This window comes from Lynx canadensis, chromosome A3, assembly GCF_007474595.2.
Source record: "Lynx canadensis isolate LIC74 chromosome A3, mLynCan4.pri.v2, whole genome shotgun sequence".
In the NCBI taxonomy this organism is placed as follows: Eukaryota; Metazoa; Chordata; class Mammalia; order Carnivora; family Felidae; genus Lynx; species Lynx canadensis.
This window is the reverse complement of record NC_044305.1, coordinates 119,727,917-119,748,895: the sequence shown is the minus strand read 5'-3', so window position 1 is coordinate 119,748,895 and position 20,979 is coordinate 119,727,917. Positions and strand designations below refer to the sequence as shown.

The 20,979-nt window shown below is 38.4% G+C and overlaps 1 protein-coding gene across 11 annotated transcripts in view; it reads right to left on the bottom strand.

The window, feature by feature from the left end:
* The window catches only part of DTNB (dystrobrevin beta), a 242,119-nt gene that overhangs the window by 180,642 nt on the left and 40,498 nt on the right, over positions 1-20,979 (bottom strand). For all 11 annotated transcript variants that reach the window (XR_003967936.1, XR_003967937.1, XM_030311510.1 and 8 more), the window contains exons 4-5: positions 18,695-18,908; positions 3,946-4,031 (exon numbers count right to left, since the gene is read on the bottom strand). Coding sequence is in view for 9 of the 11 variants with exons in the window: in XM_030311510.1 (XP_030167370.1) it covers positions 3,946-4,031; positions 18,695-18,908 (300 nt within the window). In the remaining 2 variants the exon portion in view is untranslated. The remainder of the gene's footprint in view (positions 1-3,945; positions 4,032-18,694; positions 18,909-20,979) is intronic.

The window sequence follows — 20,979 nt, the reverse complement described above, 5'->3', positions numbered from 1 at the left end:
AGGAAGAAAAATAGAAACACTAAGGTGTATTCCATAAATTAGAAAACTGAATTTATTTTTTTATTTTTTTTTAATTTTTTTTAATGTTTATTTATTTTTTTGAGACAGAGAGAGACAGAGCATGAGTGGGGGAGGGTCAGAGAGAGAGGGAGACACAGAATCTGAAGCAGGCTCCAGGCTCCGAGCTGTCAGCACAGAGCCCGACACGGGGCTCGAACTCATGGACCGTGAGATCATGACCTGAGCCGACGTCGGGCACCTAACCGACTGAGCCACCCAGGCGCCCCTAGAAAACTGAATTTAAAAAGAACATTAACATTTGGCACCTGGGTGGCTCAGTCGGTTAAACGTCCAACTCTGGGATTTTGGCTCAGGTAATGATCTCAAGGTTTGTGAGATCAAGCCACACGTAGGGCTCTGCGCGGACAGTGCAGAGCCTGCTTGGGATTCTCTCTCTCTGCCCCTCCCACCTCTTACGTGCACTCCTATGTGCTCTCTCTCTCAAAATAAATAATAAACATTTAAAATAAATAAATAAAAGGAACATTAACAGAGGTAACAAACAGAAAGTGCAGTTAATGGGAGGAAGATGGAGAAACTGAGAACAAAGGTCAACGGAACAAACAGAAGGAAAGTGAATAGTCAAATATCATTGGATATTACAATATAGTGTTACAGCTCACTTTTACCTAAGCTGTTATTCAGCCTTCTCAACGAAGCAGGACATAGCTGAGACTTGGAAAACCAAGGAGAAAAGGATTCTCACAGCAGACAAACTGCCAATCACACTACAAAAGCTCCAGTACTTCTCTCATAATACAGGAGTCATCACTTACATTCATACCTTAAATAGAATGCTCAGAAGTTTGCTTATGTTTTCTCCATATTAAAAGTAAATCAGAAGCAGGGCACCTGAGTGGCTCAGTTGGTTAAGCTTCCAACTTCAGCTCAGGTCATGATCTCACAGTTTGTGAGTTTGAGCCCCGCGTCGGGCTCTGTGCTGCCAGCTCAGAGCCTGGAGCTGGCTTGGGATTCTGTGTCTCCCTCTTTCTCTGCCCCTTCCCCACTCACACTCTGTCTCTCCCGAAAACAAATAAACATTAAAAAAAAATTTTTTTTAAGTAAATCGGAAGCAAAGAAAGATTTCTAGAGACTGGTACTCTGATAATCCTATCATGTTTACCAGTGATAAAAGGGACACACACACACACACCACCACCACCACCAACAACAAAAAGCTCAAGAACTTGAGAAAGCAAAGTTGTCTGAAAACATCAGAAGGGATAAACAACCCAGAGCCTCACAATTAGCCCCAAATGCATCAGACGATGACATCTCCGAGTTATGAAAAATATGTAAATTATAACCAGTGAGCTCTGTTTAAAACAAGAGTGACAGACCACATAAATGTGGTTTCCACTCTGAATGATTAAAATTAAGAAGTGGAGACAGACTTCAATACCTGAAATGTTTTACTTATGTTAAACATCTCATTTTCAAGCGAAGATAATTATAGTACAATAAAAATAATGAAACAGAACTACAGATGGTAAAGAAACTATAATTTTGAACATGAAGATAAGGAAACCATATTTTAGACCTATCTGCATAACACAAATATGGTAATTAGTGACCTAGCGTGGGCTGGTATCTCATCAATCCATATCTGATGTGCAATGATCTGGCATTCTGAATACAGTGACAAGTCACATTGGCCTGAGCATGTGTACTTTTGTGCCGTGTAAATAATGATCACTTGTGTTCCTCTAAGAAATCTGAAAGCCACCTAAAAACAAATGAAAAACCTGCCATTACCTGGATCCCTTCCACATTTCACATCATACTAAAATTTGCACTTTTTCACTAGCAGTTACAACAGGGAATTGCAGTTATTTTAGTACTCCAGCAACAATTGATATTTGGCAAAGTTTTGGCATTTACTATGTGCCACGTTCCAGTTCTATGTAAATATAGCTGACTTAACCACAGAAACTGAAAGACTCCAGAGTCATCTACAATCTGCAGTTATATCATGTATTTTCTATTTTCAGCCACTTTCTCCAGTACTAATAAAGACGGCAATGTATATTCTTTACCTGGTATCATCGTCATTAAAAAAGACATAAAATTCCTCGGGCTCCTGGGTGGCTCAATCAGGTGAGCGTCTGACTCTTGATTTTGGCTCAGGTCATGATCTCACAGTTTGTGAGTTCCAGCCCCAAGTTGGGCTCCGTGCTGACAGCATGGAGCCTGCTTGGGGTCCTCTCTCTCCCTCCCTCTCTGCCCCTCCCTTGCTCATGCTCTCTCTCTCTCTCTCAAAATATATTAATAAACTTTAAAAAATAAGAGAAAGATAAAATTCCAACTTTCTTTTCCTTGATGTTTGAATGAAATATAATCTCATCCGTATTGTATTATCCGTCTCAGAAAAACACCATGGTAGAATTAAAAAATATGAAGAAATTTCAGCCACAAATAGTAATATTTTGAGACACCATGTGAAAAATACATAGGAGAGTATTTAATGAAACTAGAAGTTTTACTACTGAAATTTTGGTTTACATTGCCGCTGATTTTGAAATGAAGATAAACCACGTTAACAGCTGACCAAACATACTATGTAAGACCTTTCTTTAGAATATTGATACCTATATCTAGTGAGCCATCCAGCTTTCCAACTTTCAATGCCATGGTAACATGTAAGAAAAAGCACAGAAGACAGAGGTACCTATCAAGTCACCTTGCCCAAAAGCTTGTGTTTAAATCCAACCAAGCATTTATAGCTTTTAATTAAAACAAAAAATGTAGGACGCAAAGGAACATCATAGGGATGCAATCATCATAATCCAGTCCATGAGAAATGCTACTGGACAAATGACCCAGTTTCTTCAACAAAGCAATTCACAGGGTATCTCAACACTTCATCAAAACCCACAGCTTCAATCTCACCTCCCTGAAACCTGCCAGAGCTCCTTACGTGTAGTATGGCACTTTGCTCCTTGTACTGCATCGTATGTGCATGGCCCATCACAGCATTAGTATATGGAGGACAACAAAGTAGCTTAGAGCAGGGCTAGAAGCTCAGCAGCCTGAGTTGAAATCCCAGCTTTACCCCCTTAGTTAACTTGTCTGTAAAATGGAGAAAATACCACCTGCTGCTCAAAGAAATTTTAAACATTCAGTGAGAAAATATATGTAAAGCACTTAGCACGATGTTTGGCATATCTCAGGCAGTTAGTAACTATCTAATGAATGAATAAGTGAAAACCATAAGCAGCAAAATTAAATTACTGTGAATGTCACTTCCTTTGATGTCACTTAATCCTACAGTATACTTAGGGAACAGTAAAATGACAAAATGGCCAACAGTAAGAAAAGACTTAGCAACAATAACTAAAAAAAAAAAAAAAAAAAAAAACTATAAATTTCTAAATAACTGAGCTGCAGTCTAAGGTACTAAGGAAAAGCTTAATCATAGCAAATACCCTCTGATGAAGAATAAGCTTATTTTTTAAAGGGCTAATCTTAACCAAACCTGGTAAAAATAATCAAATTTCTTTTCTAACTAAAAGCAATCAGCATAATCATCTGCAAGCAAAATTTTTAATAACATAGGAAACATTTTTAAAAGACTTTTTTAAGGTCCATGTTCCTGTTCTGAATCTCTTCAGTTTTGTTACTTTATTCTAAAAAAAAAAACAAAAAAACAAAAAACAAAAAACAAAAAACTAAACAAATTAATTCAACCAATTTGTCCATCTCAACAGTAGGTGGCATAACTGACATATTCTGAGCCAGTTCCCAGTTGTTACAAAGGGAATGATCTAGTAAAAACACAAAAAAGTTCATTACAGCATCATCCAAAATTCTGACAACATTCATTTAAAACTGTTTAAAGGTCCTAATTTGAAAATAAAATCTTTCAAATAATATGAAAGTACTTACATCTCAATTTGTCCAGCATTTTTCCACCACACATCGTTGCTAACATAGCTTTAACTGAAAATACGGTCAACTTGCCTCGGCCCTCACTGCAAAATAAATTATATTAGAACAATTGCTAACTGGACCACAAAAGCATTAATCAAATGTATCACTAAATATCAAGCAACCAGTACATTCACCCCTACCATTATATTCTACAATTATTACCTTGAATTTTTAGAAACCTTGGATTGTTTTTCCTTTGTAGAATTAAGGCCTCATGCATGTTAGGTAAAGAGTGCTAAAACTAACCTGAATTATTTGGAAATGAGCTTTATAAACATTCTGTAAAGAATTTTCTACTGGCTATGTAGACAGAGGCCAAATGGATGAACCAGAAATAAATTTCCTATCAATTTAGCCCATTGAATCCACAATTGAGTTGTTTTTAGTATTCAAAACTGAGGCACCACCTGGTTTGAATAATTCAGAAATGTGTCCCTTCTAGCACGATAACAACAGTTTATTGTTATATAGTAAACCCACAGGGTGCACACTGCTATAAAGGTTTTATAGTACATTCATCTTTGTTCTTACTATGACAACCTTACGTTACAATGTGTTTATTCTAAGAAGCTTGATCGTATCTGTCTCAGATCTTCCCATACCACTGCTGTGAGAAAACTGAAGGGGAAGGGATAGTAATATTAACTCTTTTTTAGTAACTGGAGATGAAATGTCAAACATACATGAATTATCTAAAATAATGCCACACACCACCTGCAGAGACAAGACAGTGTCCGCAAGCCCCTCTGACCCAACCTGGCCACTGCTCCCTCCATCCAACTATTCCCTGGTTTCACAGCAGATGAAAACCTCACTAGCAGGTTTTTAAAGTCATCACTTGTAAACTAACAATGGGCTTTTGTGTTCATTTTATAAAGCTTGCGCTTACAAAGTTTCACAGTAAGAGTAAAATACCTCTAAATACCTCTGCAGTGATGAGAACTATATCACCTTGGTTTTGAAAAGCAAGTGCTTATGGTCCTAACAGGGTGCCTTCCATTTTCCAAAACTTTTATACGGTAAGATCGCACTTGAAAAAAAGGCAAATAGTTTATAAGCCAGAAAGTTCTCAGTGAAAAGATCTCCAGGAAATACTAATGCTTGTTACAGTATGACTTTCGACTATTACATCTCTGTAAGTTTATTCATAAGATAAAGCCAGAATCCCTGTAATTAGCTAAAATTAGGATGGGGTTTTTATTTTTTTTAAGTTTTTTTACTTATTGAGAGAGAGAGAGAGAATGAATAAGCAGGGGAGGGGCAGAGAGAGGGAGAGAGAGAATCCTAAGCAGGCTCCACACTGTCAGCACACAGAGCCCAATGCAGGGCTCGATCTCACTAACCATGAGATCACAACCTGAGCCAAAACCAAGAGTTCGACACTTAACTGACTGAGCCACCCAGGCTTCCCTGGGATGGGGTTTTTAAAATAAAAGTTCTCCAGAAATACAGGCTCCGCTCCACATCTTATATGGCACCTGGCAATATAAGGAATATGCCTGTGTCAAACACCCCCTGCACTGTACAAACCACACGAGTAGCTACAAAGAACATCAGCTACTAAGAGGAATGGATTTCTAAAACCAATACAGAACTTCCACAGTGGACATTTCTTTTTGGTCACCAACCACCTAAATGCCAAGTCTACCTTTAAGCATGCCTTATATCATGAGACAAATACGTGTCCTACGACCCAAGTGTGAAGAAAGAAACAAAGAAAACCTCACCCACTTGCTTTCCCATCTTTCTCCAAAACTAAGACACGGCCACATGCCACAAGCTCTGCCAGTAAGACGCACCCGCTCTAGACCAAACAGAAAAGCATTAGCTTGTAGAAGGAGGAACTCCAAAGATCCCACCAGCAAGCATGGCTGCACACTAGCAGTTACCTCCAGCTCCCTGAGTGGGCAGAGACACAGACACCTGTGGCAGGCCCACGGCCCAGCGTCAGTGGTATGCGGGGTTCAAGCAACGATATCAGTGCCCCAGAGAGGTGGCAGTGGTGTCTTCATTAGAGCGCTTTTGTGACAATTTTGAGATCTGTTCTTGGTGGTGTGGTCATCAGGCCCACTTTCCCAGCCTTCTTGGAGAGTCTGTGGGTCACACATACCCTTTTAATAAATTAGCCAGAGACAGTTTCTTTTTTTTTAAAGTTTATTCATTGAGAGAGAGACAGACAGACAGACAGACGGCGAGTGGAGGACGGACAGAGAGAGAAAGGAACAGAGGATCCGAAGAGGGCTCCATGCTGACAGCAGAGAGCGCAATGCAGGGCTTGAACTGACGAACCGTGAGATCATGACCTGAACTGAAGTCGGACGCTCAACCAACTGAGCCACCCAGGTGCCCCCAGAGATGGTTTCTATTGCTTACAACTAAGAACTCCACTGGATGCAGTTTGTATCCTGAAGTGAAGTGGCCCAGAAAGATGAAGCAACAAAAGAAAACATTCCTGAAGTCCAGAGTGGGAGCAGGCATGCCTGATGGCCAGCGAGCAAGAATGAAGCGGCAGGGCTCATCAACAGTAGACGGAGCCTCGCTACACAGCTAATGACATTGTTTAAGGTAAACTTGCTCAAACCGTTGTTGGCAGATACAGATTTCATGAAGTGAGAGTATCCAGGGGAAAGTAAAAATTAATCTTAGAAGAGATTTCCATAAAAATCAGGATACTGATTACCTGTGGGAGAAGGGAAGGGGAGACACAAGAGGACCACACGAAAGGCTGGTGTCCAGGTGCTGACAGTCCTCGACTCCTTGGCCTCCATAGTACCTACATGGGACATCTGCTTTACAATGATTCATTACACTGTACTCTGTTTTAGGTATCCTTCTGCAGGCATTTTCTAATTCTCAGTATAAACTGTTTAAAATAAATGAATCCTGGGAAAGCGACAGTTACCATTACTGGACAAGGCTAATGGTTTAAGGCAGAAAATGATGAAGGGAAACCTAGAAGTTAAAAGACACTTAAAACATATAAACTGTATGCATAAAATTTTTCATAATGAAATGCATAAAAAGAATAAAAATGTTAAAAATACCAAGACCCAGGCCCTATTCTTAATTTTTAAGTTTATTTATTTCTGAGACAGAGAGAGACACAGCATGAGCAGGGGAGGGGCAGAGAGAGAGGGAGACACAGAGTCCAAAGCAGGCTCCAGGCTCTGAGCTGTCAGCACAGAGCCCGACGCAGGGCTCAAATCTACAAACCGCGAGACCATGACCTGAGCCAAAGTCGGTCGCTCAAACGACTGAGCCACCCAGGCCCTATTCTTAAATGCCCATTAATAAAAGACTGGCTATTTATGCTATCATAAAAAAGAATAAAAAAGAATATGTGAAAGATAAAGAGTTATATCCAGGATAGATTACTAAGTTAAAAAAAAAAAAAAGCAAAGCATGGAAGAAAATAATTGCTAGAATACTATGTAGCATTCTGTGAAAGGATATTGAAAAAATAACAATGGTTGCGTCCAGGGTGGAAAGAAGGCAGCCAAAGGAAAGCATGAGTGTATGGGCACTTTCCACTTTGTAAGTATTAAACATGCTTATATTAGAAAAGACAGTTCTCAAGTCAATAATCTTAAGACACTAGAAAAAGAACAGCAAATTAAACCCAAAACAAGCAAAAGAAAAAAAAATATGCATAAGAGCAGGAATCAGTGAAATTAAAAAACAGAAAAATAGAGAAAAATGAATAAAACCAAAAGCTGGTTCTTTGAATAAATCAGTAATATTGACAAACCTCTAGCCAGTCTAAGAAAAAAAGAAAGATATTGGTAATACCAATATCAAGAATGAAAGAAGGGTTATCAACTAAGGCTTCTATAAACATGATAGAAATAAGAAAATATAAAGACATTGTGTCCATAAATTCAACAACTTAAATGAACCAGACAGACACAAACCACTCCTCGAAGAACACCAAGTATAAAAGCTCACGCTGAGGAAACAGATAACCTCAATAGGCCCGTATCTATCACAGAAACTAAATCTGTATTTTTAAGCTTTCCAAATAAGAAAGCTCCTCATGCAGAGAGCTATACTGGTGAATTCTAAACATTTAAAGAAGAAATAATTGCATTTCTACGCTCTTTGAGGGAACAAAAAAGGAGTAAACGCTTCCCAATTCTTTTATGAGACCAGTACTATTTTGATACCAAAAACACAATAATCTATTACAACAAAAGAAAACAAATCAGTATCCCTCATGAATGTGGACACAAAAATCCAGATGCCAAAACCCTACCCTGTTCTTGATATTTTTAAAAAGTTTTTCGTGTTATTTTAATATGCATCCTGAGCTGAAAACTACCAACACAGAACTTTGAAGGCAATAATACTAAGACTTCAGCTTTTATTTTGCAGGTAATGATAAAATCAAAGGACATAATGAAAGATTAAAGAGAATTAATCATATTGTGATTGTATAACTCCTTCTGGCTCCAAATCTCATGTTCTTCCTTCAAAGAGAAAAAAGGATATCTATTCCTGATGCAAAGAAGAAACTGATGCCATTTATGCAAACAGAAGAGTGCAGCAGAGCCCGGCATGCTGACAAGAGAGCCAGGTCAAACTCAACTCTGTTACTCAAGGAAGATTTAACGTACAGTACCCAGCAATAAATGCCATATGGCAGGTCTTAATGGGTACTATGACACCTTTACTTCTAAAAATTATCATAAGAGCACTTAACACTTTTTTCTTAAAAATCTTCAGAATGCTTTAGAAGCTAATATTTAAAATACTAATATTTAAAATACTTCATATCCCTTATTCAAATATTCTTTACTCAGCTTTAATGCAGATATTAGTTCCAAATTCAGAAAGTCTTATATTCAAATACAGGATAACAACATCCTTCTCAACTGACTTAGATCAGCACTTGTATCCTTTTCCACTCGTTATTTTTTATAATTTTTTTTTATGTTTATTTTTGAGAGAGGGAGAGACACAGCATGAGCAGGGGAGGGGCAGAGAGAGAGGGAGACACAGAATCTCAAAGCAGGCTCCAGGCTCTGAGCTGTCAGCACAGAGCCCGACACGGAGCACAAACCCATGAACCCCAAGATCATGACCTGAGCTGAAGATGGACACTTACCCGACTGAGCCACCCCTCCACTCATTAAAAGATTATTACTAATCTCAATGACTGACCTCTGATCAGACGTATTAACAGGACAGTGTGTGTGTGTCACCCCTCAACTATTATCAGTAACGTGTGGTCCCTTAATTCGTCATCTCTCAGATCTACTTTCCAACCATTTTCCTATTCGTACAGCCACACAGCAATATCCACACATAATCTCCCACCCATCGCACCGTGAATCTTCTCCCCTTTCTGCCTGCATGCCCTTTTGGGGTGTGCTAATATGTGTGCGCGTAACATCGCATGCTTTATTGAGGGTGAGGGGAAATCCATGTACGTGTCAATGTGTAACTCAAGAGGATAAAGGGAACGTATAAGCAAGGTGGGGGGTGTTTTAAGTAAGGAGAAAGGAGCGGTATCTGAGATTAAGGATCATGAGGACCTACAGACAGAGAGATTTAGGCATGACGCTTACTGAACATGTTTAAGAATCTGTTTATAAATATATAATTGTGTATCCTGAAAATGGGGCAGTGGGTTCAGGTCTGAATTACGAACTAACCTTCCCACTTACAATGCTTACAGTTTTAGGCTCACGGTTTCAACCATCAAAAGGTTTATTCACCTTTCAAAAGTAAATACTGATATAAACAAATTAAGAAATGGTGTATTTAAGGATACTTTAAATACTTACTAAAGATACTGATGTAAAATCTAAGTATAATTTACCATACAGAAATAATCACTTAATAAAATTAGTGAAAGGGTATACTCAGAATTCTTGCTGAAATCACGTTATTTACATTTTTCTCTTCAAACAGAAAGAATCTTAGCTCCCCCACCTCTCAACTGTTTGCTTAGTAGGCCAAACGTCAGCATTTACTCCTTTGCTCTGAATGCTTTTCTTGGCACCGGATTCCTCAGTCTACTTTAAGCCTAACTAAAACTTCCTGCAGCTGCCCCCAAACAAAGCAAAGGGAAAGTGTCACTGTCACTGTGTTCTCTAGTGTTGCCTTAGCGCCCCTGCATTCTTGCCTAGAATTAGAGGCAGCAGAGAGGAGCTGCAGCCACTTAGCAGCCTAACACCCTGTGATTATGTCCTTTATCTAATTGATTCTTTCTTCTTGGAAAAACTCAGTCTCAATCCTTCCCAGCAGACACCTGAATTTAATCTGTATAAAAGTCAAGTTCCATTTAAAACTCAAGGGTTAGCTGCCCTTGGTCGTGGCACACACAACCTCCCCAACACCTATGTTCTCAGTCCTTCCGAGGTAAAATCCAAGTTCACCCCAGAATCCGTTGTCTTCGAATAGGATTCGGTTTTATCACAAAAAAATGTGGTTCAACTGAAAATCTGACCTATGACAGCTTCAGAGTTAGTAGGTGAATACTTAATAAGTAACAGTAGGGGTGCCTGGGTGGCTCAATAAATGTGAAAAAATTATTTAAAAAAAATAAGTAACAGTAAATATTAACCCCTGCATAAAGATACTAAAATGAAAGGGCAAACAGGTAGTGTTTGTTGAGGATGATGGGAGTAAGGAAACTTGTTATTTTAACCCCACCCAGAGTCTCTCCAGGGAGCACCCTCCCTCGGTAAGAAACATCATGCCTCTCTTTCTCAGACTTCCCTGCATGATTCACTGCTACAGACCTATCATTTTATGGTCTGACAATAAACCATGCACATGACTTCTAAAAAGAGTTCTTATTATCCAATACTGAGAAAACACCACGATGAGCTCCGTGCCAAGCTAAGCAGACAGTGAGTCACCCTGAATAAACACTGCTATGTTTTAACATGCAGGCACCTTCAGAAGCCTCGCCGTCCTCACCTGTGCCCTTTCGTTGAGAGCTTGCTCATTTCAGTTCAGCAAAGTCTCAAATTTTACCTATTTTTAAAAAAATATTGAAACTAACCTAATCTGGATGGTGTTTATAGCTTTGCGCTAAGAAGAACTTGCTATGCAAATTAATACTTTTGAAAACAAGACTACAGGGGGCATTTTTTACTTAAGAAACAAGCTGTTTCTACATCTTTAACAAACAATTGTGGCTGCTGCCAACCATAAATTAGTACTTCTCACATAAAAATAGACTTCTACTTTACAAACACTGCTACTAGTCCAATTACCACATGCAGCTAAAAGTAAAAGAACATTTCTTGTTGATTTTCAAAAACTCATATTTTTCCAATTAATCTTAATTTACAAAACTTCACAGTGAATGGATTATGCAATAATCACCTGCAAATCAAGAATCCATTTGGCAAATGTCAAATGGCTTAATCAAGTAAAATCAACTTAGAATATTACTCAGTTTTATCACAATCAGAATGCCTGCTAATTTTCATTTCAACCTTACAAATATTTATTAAGAATTTAGCATTGTGTTTATCAAGTAATCAAAGAAGTATAAGGTAGAATCTCTGCTCTCAAGGGCTTTCAACCTTATTTGTACATTTACGAAGCAGTTTAGAGCATTGTATAACTTAAGGTCAAAATAATAACACAGACAAATAGCATAGGTCATCAAAGGGATAAAAGTGGGGTTGGTGGTAAAAAGGAAGGCTACAGAGTATATAAAAACTTGAGCGGGGTGGGGTAGGGGTTGGGGTAAGTATGCTTGGAGAGAAATGGGAGTATATCATATTAGAAAAATTGAGAAGTGCCTCAAGTAGTTTACTTAGAGCTTGGTATGTACAGGGAATCAAGGACTGATACCATTAGAAGTGAGGAGTACGAATCTCGTTCAAAAACCACAGGGAGTTTTGGAAGGTTCTTGAGGTGAAAAAGGTGTCTTAATCAGATTAATTTGGAGGTACCGAATGGACTAGAGATCTCTCTGTTACTACCTCTCTCCTCACTTTCAGAGAAACAAAGGCAAGGAAAAAGTAACACACTCAGAAGAAGCATGCCCTTTCTTGCCTTTTCTTAAAAACAAAAACAAAAAATAGGGGCACCTGGGTGGCTCAGTTGGTTAAGCATCCAACTTTGGCTCAGGTTATGATCTCACAGTTTGTGGGTTCTAGCCCCACATCAGGCTCACTGCTGTCAGCATGCAGAGCCTGCTTCAGATCCTCTGCCCCCCTCTCTCACTCTGCTCCTCCCCTGCTCATGCTCTCGCTCGCTCTCTCTCTCTCTCTCTCTCTCTCAAGAATAAATAAACATTTAGGGGGCCCCTGGGTGGCTCAATCAGTTAACCGGTTAATTGTCCAATTTCGGCTCAGGTCATGATCTCACGGTTCTTGAGTTCAAGCCCCACATCGGGCTCTGTGCTGACAGCTCAGAGCCTGGAGCCTGCTTCAGATTCTGTGTCGCCCTCTCTCTCTGCCCCTTCCCCGCTCGTGCTCTGTCTCTCTCTCTCTCTCTCAAAAATAAACAAATATTTAAAAAAAATTTTTAATAATAAACATTAAAAAAAACAACAATACAAAAATAAACACATTAAAAGGAAACAGTAAGATAAGGCCAAAATAATTAGCAAAAAATTGTTTTTCTGAAATATTAGCTAATGGTCAAACCCTTTTCAGATCTGCATATCCTGGAATCAAGAAGATTCTTTGAAAATTAACATGAATGCATGACTTCTCTTGAAAGAAAAGCTACAAAATAATGAGTAAGTGATGGGAAGAGTAAGTGAACTTCAAGTTCACTCATTTCTGCTCCCTGAATAATCCTGGCACCAAGTACTCAGACTGTGACTCAGTGAACCAGTTCTGGTGACACCATCAAGACACCCACCAGGCAGCGTGGGGGACGCAGAGCAGGCAGGTGGGCTGTCCTCCTCCTGGTCCACCAGAGCAGCTGTTTCTCTCCATTTCACACAAGGTTTCCGCTGAGGATTTCACCTTTTTAAAACACCCCAAATCCCTACCTCATTCTCCACCAACCCCCGGAAATTTCCTAAAGGAGTTATGCTCACATCCTTGCAAGAGTTAAATGTGCTGCTTCTGTGAACCTCAAACTCTTCCCACTCAGTCCTAGTTCTCTTCCACTTGTATTTGGCTGTATTTTTTCTTGCCATCCTGAATCCATCTGACAACAAGCAGAGATAACAGTAAATACTGCACATAAATATATCAAGTATTTATGCCTCCCAGGATATGATAGTTTTGCTTAAAAATCACAAATGAGGAAGACTGTAACCTAATGTTATCTTTTTCAGCAACGTCCATTCCATAATACGCTAGCTGGGCATATTCAAAATTTAAGGAATACAACTGCTTTATTTAGAATGAAAGAGTTTGTTTTTGCTTTGTTTCATTATATTGTTTTGTTTTTAGCATTCAGTATTAAGAGGAAACCATGGAAACTTTTAAATATGTCCAAATTGTCAGAGCAAGACTTTAAAACAGTTCTTAGCCATATTTCCAAACTACACAGCAACTTTTTCCATATTTACCCATCAAAATTAGATACATAAAACTCATGACACTAAAGAAATCTTTAGATTGTTCAAAGTAGCAAGAGTGTTTTATACTGCTCTTTTAGATGGTAAACAATAACTCTGACCTTTCATTAATATGTTCAATACTGATGTAGTATTTTGAAGATTTTATCCAAACCTAGTTTCATTAGATGTATGATTTTTTTATAGGTTTGTTCCATTTAAGGTGTAATTTCATTCCATTCTAAGCAGTAGTATTTCTTGGAGCAAAGCTGAGGGGAAATGGTACTGCAACACATTAGAATGTAGGCACTGGAATATTTACATATGAAATAATGATACTTGAGATCTGCTTCAAAGAAGGCATGAAAAGAGGGAGGGTGGAGGTGAAGATCCTGAGGATACAGATGAGGTAAGTTTGGGGATGTGCTGGTAATTACTGAAGCTGAGTGATAGATAGCTTGAGATTTATTATAATATTCTTTCTATGTTTGTAAATATTTGAAATTTTTCATTAAAAACATTTGAAGAGAAAGATAGCCTATGAAAAGTAAATGGAGAGAACATATGTGCAACACATATAACCAAGAAAAAACTGTCATCGAGAGTCTATGAGGAGCCCCTATAATCAGTACAAAAAGAAAAAACAACACGCTAGAACAACAGGCAAATGACACGAAGAGGCATTTCACAGAAGTAATATATTTGGTTAGGAAACCCATGAAGACATGCTTGATAATCAAGAAAATGCAAATCAAGACAATGAGGTATCACTTAGCAAAAACTAAAGTCTGACAATTCTAAAACTTTCAGAAAGAATGTGGATTGAAAGGATCTCTTATGCACTGGTATAATTTGTTAAAATAATTTGATACTATCCTCTAAAGCTGAATTTCATGTACCGCACCTCCCCCCCACCCCGAATTGGAAATTCCATTCCTCAGTTTAGGACCAAGAGAGCAGTCTAGAACACTTGTACACATGAGCCAGGACGCTCCAGGCAGTGCTGTTTCCCGCAGCAAGAACCTGGAGAAAACGACAGGTACAGTATTACAACAGAACGTTGTACAACAGCGAGAATAACTGAACTATGGCTACATGCAACATGAATGAGGTGTTACAATATATTACTGAATGGGGGCACTTGGGGGCGCCTGGGGGTGCCTGGGGGCTCAGTCGGTTAGGCAGCCAACTTCGGCTCACATCATGATCTTGCAGTCCGTGAGTTCAAGCCCCGCGTCAGTCTCTGTGCTGAAGGCTCAGAGCCTGGAACCTGCTGCCGATTCTGTGTCTCCCTCTCTCTGACCCTCCCCAGTTCATGCTCTGTCTCTGTCTCAAAAATAAAAAAAGTTAAAAAAAAAAACATGAAATGAATGAAAAAAGTAAATGAGGTAATAGTACAGACAGCCAGACAGCATGAATTTCTTTTTTACAATTAGTAAAAATAATTAAAATTAAACAACACTGTGTTTATGCCTATATACGTGGGGAAAAAACTGTTAAGAAGAACACAGTAACGCAAAATCAGAATCGGATTCACTTTAGTTATGTGCAGGTCAGTGGGATGGGACAGGAGAGATAAACCTAAGTTATTGCTAATGTTCAAGTTCCTGGGTTAGATAGTAGGGCTCATGATGTTTATTACCTCTAAGAACGAATGAGGGAAGAAAGCACGTGTAAAAAGATCAGTTAGAAGCCACGGAAGCAGTCCAGGCAGAAGATGACGGTGACAGGCTGGGTGGTAGTAGGGCCAGAGAGATGCACACAGACCTGAGCGAGTCAAGATGTAGAAATGGGGGCACCTGGGTGGCTCAGTCGGTTGAGCATTCGACTTCAGCTCAGGTCATGATCTCACAGTTCGTGGGTTCGAGCCCCACATCAGGCTCCGTCTGAACACTTGCTCAGAGCCTGGAGCCTGCTTCGGATTCTGTGTCTCGTTCTCTCTCTCCCTCTCCCCTGCTCATGCTCTGTCTCACCCTGTCTCTCAAAAATCAATAAATGTAAAATTTAAAAAAAAATTTTTTTTTAAACAGATGTGGAAATGACAGGCCTTGGTAACTAGCATGGAAATGGGAGTGGAGAAGAAGGAAGGGTGTAAGTGATTCTCAGGTTTCAGATTTAAGGAGCTGGGTGGAGAACGGGGCCGTTTAACAAGAAAGGGAGCCACAAGTTTATGATGCTCAGTGAGCAGTTTCGGGTTGACACGTAGCCATCTCCTTCATAGCTAGTCCAACCACACCCCCCACCACTGTGAGGCATCATGTAATGAGGGGAAGAATTTAACCACTCTACTCCAGAGACACAAATCCTGATCTGTTTGAGCTAAAAAGCATCACATCTACACATGCATGGCCCAAATGCACATTTCTGGAGGGAGGCTCATATACTTTTGTTTGGTGTTGAAAGAAACCAGCTCTCTCCCGCTACCTAGACTTGAAACAGGAAGCATGTAGTAGCTGACAGCAGGTATTTTTTGATGTAGCAAAAGGATGAAGCTGATACAAGAGGAGGGCAAAACCACAACCACTACGAAGAGAAAAATGGAAGCGAGAGCTCTGATGCAAGAAGACAGAGGGCTGGCCTGCCTCTGGGCCTCTGGGCTCCTTGGTGATGTGAGCCTATTCGCCCACTGCTACAAAAGCACACGCGTCAGTGGGCTTCCTACTGCTTACAACTAAAGATGCCGACCTAACACAGACTTTGGTGATGGAAAGGGAGTTTGCAAATCACAAGCCCTACATAATGGAACTGGCTCAACTGAAGAAGAGTAAGGAAGAGTTCTTGTCCCTCAGCATCGCCTGCTGTACCTTCAGACCAGACCAGATGACTACCACCAATATTATTATACTAAAGACCTGATAAGGAAAAAAATGAGGCTACCCAAGTGTTTTGGCTATTCCTCATAGCTTTTACTAATGTCCTACACACAGATGTTTACAACATTGTTCTCTGTGTTTTAGTTGTCAAATACAAGATATTGTAAATCCTCAGCAGAAAAAGAAAATAATTCCTAATAAGATACACACTTGAGGAACAAAGTCTGGATCCTATTTGTTTCTTACTATTGTTTTACAGCCTTACAATGTATTTTAATTGTAACAAAACACGCTGGCCAAAATTTGACTGTAAATTCAGAGGTAAGGGAATTTAAGAATAATCAAATTAGTGCTTCAAATTTTAACTTAGGAATTATAAAATATGAAATCCTGAAAATATTAATTAAAATAAAGAACTAGAGGAGTGCCAGGGGGGCTCAGTGGGTTAAGCATCCATCTCTTGATCTCAGCTCAGGTCTTGATCTCAGGGTCGGGAGATCAAGCTTCACGTTGGGCTCCACGCTGAGTGTGAAGCGTACTTAAAAAAATAAAAAACTACATACTCTACATATCAAAGGCACTCTCCAGCCTAAGTAATAAAGAGGCCAATCAATACAGAGACTAATATTTGAAATATTTCACAAAATGCTACGATTTTCAAAAATAAAATTCCAATAACCAGATCCTTTCATTTTTCCAGTATGTGAAAGCCAATCTCAAATTACCAGAGAGTGAAACAAGATGTTATCATATATACATATACATACATATGTACGTTATGTATGTACATATATATACATATGTATACACAGGCGCACACGCGTGCACGCACACACACACTCAAGATTTCAAGGTTAGCAGTGATATAAGGATTTATTGATGCCTATGGCCAAGGTTTTAAATAGGATATGATGTGAGAATTACCAAATTCACCACTGACATACTACAGTCCTTCCTCTTCTTAACTTACTCATCTTTTTTTGTTTTTCCTAGTTCTCTGTAGCATGCCCTTCTATGATTGTCTTCATATGATTTGCTGTTTGCTTACTGTTTTCCGTTGTCTCCCTCTGGATGTGTCTAGCCATCTCTGAATATGTCCCAGAACCTCTGCACCTTCTGCTCCTAAGTTGGGTATTCCTGTTCTCTCTCTTGCTGTCTCTTTGCTCTGCCTTCTTCCTTCCTTAGCCATAGTACTTAACTTATTTGATATGGTTATAGAATCAAAGTTTATATAATTTCTGCTTTGTCATTTTTTAAAAGTAAGATGACTTTTATTTCTCATTTTGTATAAAAAAAAATTGTTTCTTGAATTAATTTGTACTGTGCAACCCTGAACTGATTTACTCACTGAGTTAGTGTCATGAGAAGTGCTGCTTATTCACCACAGAATAACATTTTTACTAAGGTCTTTGTATCCAAAGAGTCATTCCTTGGACAATATAAAATTAACCTTATGGATTCACTAATCTAATTACTAAAAAATGGCATTCAAATTCTGGGACTTATGTCTCATGTGTACTCTTGTTTTAAAAATTCAAATTTCCTAAAATAATTTTCTATTAAATGGACACAATATTTAATTTGATAACATCTTATAAAAATGTTATAAATTTAGTGAGTGCCTATGTTGTGACTTGACTTTGTCACCTGCAGAGTTTTATCAAGGCACAGAATCTTCAATATTATGAAGTATAATAAATAAAAGCATTTTACAAATGTATCAACTCAAAGTAGGTCTACAGGGAGAAAAAAATGAAGCAGAAAGAATTAACCCATCCAAAGTGGACGGTTGTCAGTATAGCAGAAATCAAAAATCTAAAGTCTTGGTTCCCGGAATATAAACATTAAATTCTATGCTTCCATCATTTATGATTTCTTTTTTGCTTTTTATAATACCAACTTCTCTATGAATATAAATATAGCAAATTATTTGTTTTAATTTGTAGTACATTTAGTTTTCTTCTAGTGTTATAAGGTGTATAAGATAATGTTCTGCACTGAAAAAAATTAAAACAGCATCCTAAACATAAAGAGAAGAAAACAAGACTAGAGTCAAGGGGCATTTACTATTCCAGAGTAAAGAAAGGTTAGCTTCAAGGTCAAATAGAAAGCCTCATAATCAAATTCACAACTTAGCTATACTTCTCTGGATAGAGAACAGCTATACTAAGGTACTTACAATTTTACCAAACACTATGTCTCAGTGTTGTGATTCTCCATAATTTTATGGAGTTTAATATGTGATAGTAAGTCACTCTGACATTTAACCAGTCTTTAGAAGGAACTCATATGGAGTAATTTCCCTTTTAACTGTGATTCCAAGTTGACAACTCAGCAAGACAGTCTGGAAGAAGGATGACTAAGAGACAAACATTCTTAAAATGAAGTAAACATGTAAGGTACTAGCCTGTCATATGCAGCAATCATAAAGTTGAGGAGGAGGCTGATCGACTGCTCCACACTGATTTGGTGAGTAGAAGGAAGGCGCTTGTTCAGCTGGTAGTAGACAGAGGAGATGACAGTTTCGAGGCGGGACACGCTGATCTCAGTGGTATGGTCCAGTGTATTAAGGCCATTGTCTCGGAAGGCTTCAATCATGTTCCAGATATCAACAAGATGGACTGAAACACAAAGAAAATAAATTGCCAACAATTTAAAAGTTTTATTTCACCAGAAAGATCTAAGAACTTTTCATTTATTTATATCTAATAGAATAGTGAAAGGAGGCAGAATAGGACCCCAAAACATGCCACTTTGGCATAAGGATTATTTTGAGCTAAAGACACTTGAAAAACAGCAGGTGCCAAGAAGGTCATGTTAAACTCCTCTTTTTTTCCTGAAAGCAGGAAATAAACTCCCAAGTGAAAGATGCCCTTATTCCAAAGGGAAAGAAACATTCTTATCCCCAGAGACAGTGAACTGAATCCAAGAGAAATCTGCATAGACTTTGTTAAAATAACCCTTATCTTCCTTGAGTCTCCCCATATATTTTAGTTACTGTTCCACAACTGCTACTCCTTCCTCCCTAGTGTATCAGCACTGATGCCTCCTCACCCCTTCAGTTCTTCATTTTCCTATGGGAGCTCCCAGGTACAGGAAAACTCTGCGTGCAAAACTGCCAATCTGTCTATGTCCATTTAATTCTCAGGCCCAACCAGAGACCCTAAGAGGGTAAAGTTTTGCCTCCCCTACAATAGCATCAAAAGTATACATTGTAAAATTTAACAGAACCTCAAGGAGACAAATTTCACAAGCTTAGTGGGAGAAATTAACACATTTCCCTTAGTAAGTGATAGAGGAAACATACAAAAGCATAAGTGCGGATGTAGACAATTAAGAGTAGGCATAAAGGGCACTATATGAATTACTGCCCCTAGTGATTAGAGAATATGCTTTATTTTCAAGAGCGCAAACCACCTGTCTGAAAATTGAGCTTATCCTGAGTTATAAAGCTAATCTAGGCAAATTTCTAAGGATTCAAGTAATATCAACCATGTTCTTTGATCAAAATGAGATTGTCAGAAATCATCAAAAAAAAAAAAACACTTTTCAAATAAACTTTATGTTCAGAAATGAAGAAACACAATACTAGGGGATGTCCTTATTCTGATTAAGGGTATTTACAGAAAACTGAAGCAAACATATTACTTAAAAGTAAAATGTTGAAAGCTTTTCCTCTGATATGTGAATAAGATAAGGAAGGCTCACCATCAAATGTAAATTGGTATGGCCACTGTGGAAAACAGTATGGAGGTTCCTCAAAAAATTAAAAATTAAAATACTATATGATCCAGTAATTCTACTACTGGGTATTTGCCCAAAGAAAACAAAGACACTAATTTGAAAATATATATGCACCTCTATGTTCATTGTATCATTATTTACACTAGCCAATATATGGTTGCAACCTAAGTGTCCACCAATAGATGAATAAATAAAAAGGATGTGGCATAGAGAGTGGAATATTACTCGGCCATGAAAAAGAATGGGATCTTACCATTTGCAACATGGATGGACCTAGAGGGTATTATGCTAAGTGAAATAAGTCAGACAGAAAAACACAAATACCATATGATTTCACTTATACGTGGAATGTAAAAAACAAATGGACAAACAAAAAACAGAACAGGCCCATAAATACAGAGAACAAACTAATCCTTGCCAAAGGAAAGAGGGTGGGGGGATGGACAAAATGGGTGAAGAGGAGTGGGAGATAACAGGCTTCTAGTTATGGAATGAGTAAGTCATGGGAATAAAAAGCACAGCATAGGGAATATAGTCAATGGTACCGTAATAGCACCGTATGGTGACAGATGGCAGCTACACTTGCGGTGAGCATATTGTAACATACAGAGTTGTAGAATCACTGTGTTGTGTATGTGAAATAAATGTAACATTGTGTAGCAACTACACTTCAATTAAAAAAAAAGGAAATGCCAACTATCATCATCTCTATTGTATTTGGGGTCCTAAACCAAAATAAATAAGCAGTAATTATCCATGTAAGTTTCAGAAATGATGAAATTTAACTGTCATTATTCAGAAATGACAAAATTCTACACATAGACTATCAAAGTTTCTCCAGATAAATTACTAAAACTGATATTTGAGTCTGGAATGATTGCTAGATACAAGTCAAGATATAAAAGTCACTGTATTTCTATTAGTAACAGAAAATGAAATTTTAGGGGT